Source organism: Berghia stephanieae, chromosome 15 (assembly GCF_034508935.2).
Source record: "Berghia stephanieae isolate SIO BIC M18660-M18661 chromosome 15, UCSD_Bste_1.3, whole genome shotgun sequence".
Lineage (NCBI taxonomy): Eukaryota > Metazoa > Mollusca > Gastropoda > Nudibranchia > Aeolidiidae > Berghia > Berghia stephanieae.
In genome coordinates, this window is record NC_088374.1 from 16373955 (window position 1) to 16379355 (window position 5401).

Sequence of the window (5401 nt, forward strand, 5' to 3'; positions counted from 1 at the left end):
TCGGAAACGTGGCGGTCTTTGGAATGACAGGCCATGTTCTAGAAGAAACCATTTCGTCTGTGAAAGCCGGTTGTGCTCGATCGTAAGAGAAAGTTTTTCAAGATTGTAATAGTGACTACAAATAAATTAGAAATAAAAAAAAAAATAAAAAAAACAAAAAAAAAAAAACAACGATATTTGTAAACTAGAAGGTAGCATCTCAGAGTGATTTAATCCATACAATATGTGACCCTCCGTCTCCAAACGGTATTATGTCGGGATGATTCAGACCCCAAAAAGTGAATTTAGAGATAGATTGATGAGAAATTGGAGCTTAGAAGTTTTTGCAATGCAAGAAATAGTCTTTATACTCCAGCATAACGTACAGAAATTAAACCCAAGTTGGATATCTGTGGCTATGAATTCAATTTCCCTTACCGAGTGGATCCCGACATAACACCACTTTGCTACGGTGGGTCACATATTTCCTATATTCCAAAGGAAAATTGAAAACGCCCAGGCGCCATGTCGCAGTTTAGCGCCGCAATGTGGTCTAGTGGTATGACACCCGCTTTCGGATCGGAAGGTCCTGGGTTCGAGCCTCGCGCTCGGCGCATAGTTGAGTCCTTGGAGAACGCTCTTTACTCATATTATCTCACCGTAATCAGGTGTAAAATGAATACCTGGCCGTTAACAGCGTTGTTGTTGTTTTTGTTTAATCTTTTAGTTATTAGTATGATTTTCATCACTTGGATGTTGTTACCTTATTATTATTATTAATATTATTATTATTATTATTATTATTATTACTATTATTATTATTATTATTATTATAATTATTATTATCATCATCATCATCATTTATTATTATTATTATTATTATTTATTATTATTATTATTATTATTATTATTATTATTATTATTATTATTATTATTATTATTATTATTATTATTATTATTATTATATTATTATTATTATTATTTATTATTATTTATTATTATTATTATTATTATTATTATTATTATTATTATTATTATTATTATTATTACTATTATTATTTCTATTATTATTATTATTATTATTATTATTATTATTATTATTATTATTATTATTATTATTATTATTATTATTATTATTTATTATTATTATTATTATTATTATTATTTATTATTATATTATTATTATTATATTATTAATTAATTAATTATAATAATTATTATTATTGCCATTCAATATATCACATAACAGCATGTGATCCTGGTTGGGTGTTCTACGAAGGAGACAACACGTGTATTCGTGTGAGAGCAAGTTCCGCAGCTACTTGGGCGGAGGCCACCAACAAATGCATCAACTGGTACGGAGGAACTCTCGTCATTATCCGTGATAAAAAGAAAGATGATTTCGTAAAACGTGAGTATGTGCGGCTATGTGGTCTTGTACTACTACTACTACTACTACTACTACTACTACTACTACTACTACTACTACTACTACTACTACTACTACTACTACTACTACTACTACTACTACTACTACTACTATACTAATGACACTATCTTTCGGATCGGAAGGTCTTGGGTTGAGCCTCGCTAGGCGCATAATCGAGTCCTTGGAAAAGGCTCTTTACTCACATTCTTTCACCGTACTCAGGTGTAAAATGAGCACCTGGTCTGGCCGTTGACAACGTTGTCTCTGTCACAAAAAAAATGTAATATCGCCTGACAGGCGTCATGTTTCGTTCTACATGTTAAGTATTGCTGTTGGTCAGGGACCACTTGTAAAGCGCGTTGAGAACATTTAGCGGATACTGCTCTATATAAAAGCTCCATTTAGGAATTTAGGACCGTGAGTATTTTATGAGTTAACTGGGAAATAAGACGGACGATTTACAGATGCATAATACTGTATAAAATAGAAATATCGATAAAAATAAAAATAACACACTGAGGGAATAAATGAAACACCGAGAAACGCATTCAGCATGAAAGTTAAAACAAACAAACTTCTCAAACCTGGGACTTCACGAGTTGTCTTCAAGGGACCGTTTTGAGAAGGTGGGCCACGTGTATATCTGCATATATAATTTTTTTATATTATGATGATGACGATGGTGGTGATGAGAATGATGATGATTAAGCCCCTGATTATGATGATAATGATGATGATGATGATGGTGACGATGATGGAGATGATGATGATGATGATGATGATGATGATGATGATGATGATGATGATGATGATGATGATGATGATGATGATGATGATGATGGTGATGATGATGATAAGGATGATAATGATGATGTTGATGATGATGATGATGATGATGATGATGATGATGATGATGATGATGATGATGATGATGATGATGATGATGATGATGATGGTGATTATGATGATGATGATGATGATGATGATGATGTATGATGATGATGATGATGATGATGATGATGATGATGATGATGAAGCTTATGATAATAATGATGACGATATCAAATAACAGTCACTTCCTCACATTGCCAGATACGGCGTATCATGGAAAAGACCATTTTCCCTATTTTTGGCTTGGCATAAAACGGGAAACTGTAAACAACCAAACATCCTTCTTCTACGTAGATGGAGAGCCTGTGGTAGGTACTCATTTACACATGCCCTTACAGAGATAACGTCAACATAGCATTGCGCATGCGTCTCTCTTATCAATTTAGGAAATCTATCGTTTGGCTAATGAGATATCACTTTTTAATCATAGATTCTCAACTTTGTGTTTATTCATTTTTATGCATGCCACGTCTGTAAACGAATTTCCATTTTTTTGATGAATAAAGTATATATATATATATATATATATATATATATATATATATATATATATATATATTATATATATATATTATTATTATTATTATTATTATTATAAATGTTTTTATATACATATATTTTAGAAATAAAATGTAATTTGCCTACATCATGGTCTAAACATACTCCTAAATTCTGATTAAAGGGCATAGAGAACTAAACTTTCCTTTTCAACAAGATTTACTGAGTCAGAGCGTATCCATCGTTATGTTATAGCCTGATCCTGAAATCCAAAAGGACTGGCATTTTGACGTCATTTTTTGGTCAGTATCAGCGTGGCCTTCGTAAAGTTATGGCCTGATATTGACCAAAAAATGACGTCAAAATGCCAGTCTTTTGCCACAAAAGAAAACAAATCGTGAGTTGTATTCAATAGTTCAACCAATGAAATAACTTGTTTCCATGAGCTCTACTAACGACAACTCACTAGGCGGTGCAAAAAAATATAAATAATGACGTCAAACTGCCAGTCCTTTTGGATTTCAGTATCAGGCTATAACATAACGATGGCGACGGTATCAGACCATAACTTTACGAAGGCCACGGTCAGAGAGGCGAATGCAGTCATGGATTTCTAAGAATTCTTCTAGAAGAATACTGGGTAATGTAAATGTTGCTGCTCGAAGCTCGAAGAAATAATAAATTGAATGTAAGCTTCAATTTAATTACAAAAAAAAACAGATAAAATGAATGTTTCGGGTTTCCCCTTTATCAACAAAACAGGGTGAATGAAACACTACAGATGAATGAGATAATGTGGTAATGGCGTTGGATAAAGGGGAACCCGAAACGTTCTTTTTAACTGTTTTTGTAATTAAATTGAAACTTGCATTCAATTTCACATTGCTATTTATGAAGAATTCTTCGTAGTACTAGTACAGATGAATGAGATAATGTGGTAGTGGCGTTGGAAAAGGGGAAACCCGAAACGTTCTTTTTAACTGTTTTTGTAATTAAATTGAAACTTGCATTCAATTTCACATTGCTATTTATGAAGAATTCTTCGTAATACTAGACAGGTCTTCGACGACTTGTCTCCATTTTGTCCGCTCTGTGCCATCTTCTCAGCTTCTTTCCTTTAGTTTTTGGAACCTCCAACAACGTCCTCCTTCATCCAACTATAGGGAATGAGATTAGCGGAAGAGTAGCGTCCCTTGATTGGACGTCACCTTACAGAGAGAACGTCAATTTGGTTTTGCGCATGCGTCTCTCTCTCTCTCTCGTCCTCGCTTTCGGTGAAGTGTCTCAAGCCGCTTTCACCGGAAGCGAGGACGAGAGACGCATGCGCACAACCAACATGACGTTCTATCTCTAATAACTTTTCCGCCGGTGACGTCACAGACTATGGGTGACGTCCAAACAAGGGAAGGCTACTCTTCCGCTAATCTCACTCCCTATTTCTAGGCGGCCTTCTCTTCTCCGCTCCCTGCGGATTCAATACTCTCTCCATTTTGTCCGGCTCTGTGCCATCTTCTCAGCTTCTTTCCTTTAGTTTTTGGATCCTCTAACAATGCTCTCCCTCATCCAGCTATCCCTAGGCTGTCCTCTCTTCTCCGCTCCCTGCGGATTCAATTTAAAAGCCTACCTTGTAATATGTGACCCCTCGTCTCAAAACGGTATTAAGTCGGGATGATTAAGATGGTGAAAATGGAATTTGTAGCCAGAAATATCAGACTTAAGTTGAGTTTGTTTGCTCTAAAGAGGAGAAGGAATATCGTATTTTACTGTGTTAAATACCAATGTTTTATATTTTTGAGCAGTTTAACTATAATTTGACTTTTAAGCATCTGGTCCATTCCCGACATAATCCCGTTTTGAGACGTTGGGTCACATATTAGTTTGTATGCAGACCTTCTTAGTGTGTAGCCCACAGTTCCCTTCGTATATTTCATATTTCAAATAACAAGATAAGGCAGGGGTTGACATGCTTGTTCAACGTCCATTTTAAATAGAAATATTTAAAGTGCGGCTATGTGGTCTAGTGGTATGACACTCGCTTTCGGATCTGAAGGTCCTGGGTTTGAGCCTCTCGCTCGGGGCATAGTTGAGTCCTTGGAAAATGATCTTTACTCACATTCTCTCACCATACTCATGTGTAAAAGAGTACCTGGCCGTTAATAGCTAGTCTTTGTCCGAAAAATTGTAATATCGCCTAAAAGGCAGAATGTCCCGTCTTACATGTTAAATGTTGCTGTTGGTCAGGGACCCCATGTAAAGCGCTTTGAGCACGTTTAGTGGATATTGTACTATATAAAAGCTCAAGTTTACATTTATAATTGTTCATGCCATTTGTAATATTCTTTTTAGGTGGTAGATGCATTGCCGGAACTACTACTACTGCCACTACTACTACTACTACTACTACTACTACTAGTACTACTACTACTACTACTACTACTACTACTACTACTACTACTACTACTACTACTACTACTACTACTACTACTATTACTACTACTACTACTACTACTACTACTACTACTACTACTACTACTACTACTACTACTACTATCTAACTACTACTACTAAAGCTACAACAAAAACAACAATAACAACACAACAACA

The 5401-nt window shown here is 35.0% G+C and overlaps 1 protein-coding gene across 1 annotated transcript in view; it reads left to right on the plus strand.

Moving 5' to 3' along the window:
• The window catches only part of LOC144960786 (perlucin-like), a 217675-nt gene extending 215038 nt beyond the window's left edge, over positions 1-2637 (plus strand). Inside the window, exons 5-7 of the mRNA XM_078894128.1 lie at positions 1-82; positions 1229-1390; positions 2501-2637. The exon at positions 1-82 is cut by the window's left edge and continues 71 nt beyond it. Of these exons, the coding sequence (XP_078750254.1) occupies positions 1-82; positions 1229-1282 (136 nt within the window). The 3' untranslated portion in view covers positions 1283-1390; positions 2501-2637. The remainder of the gene's footprint in view (positions 83-1228; positions 1391-2500) is intronic.
• Positions 2638-5401: the final 2764 nt, after the last annotated feature.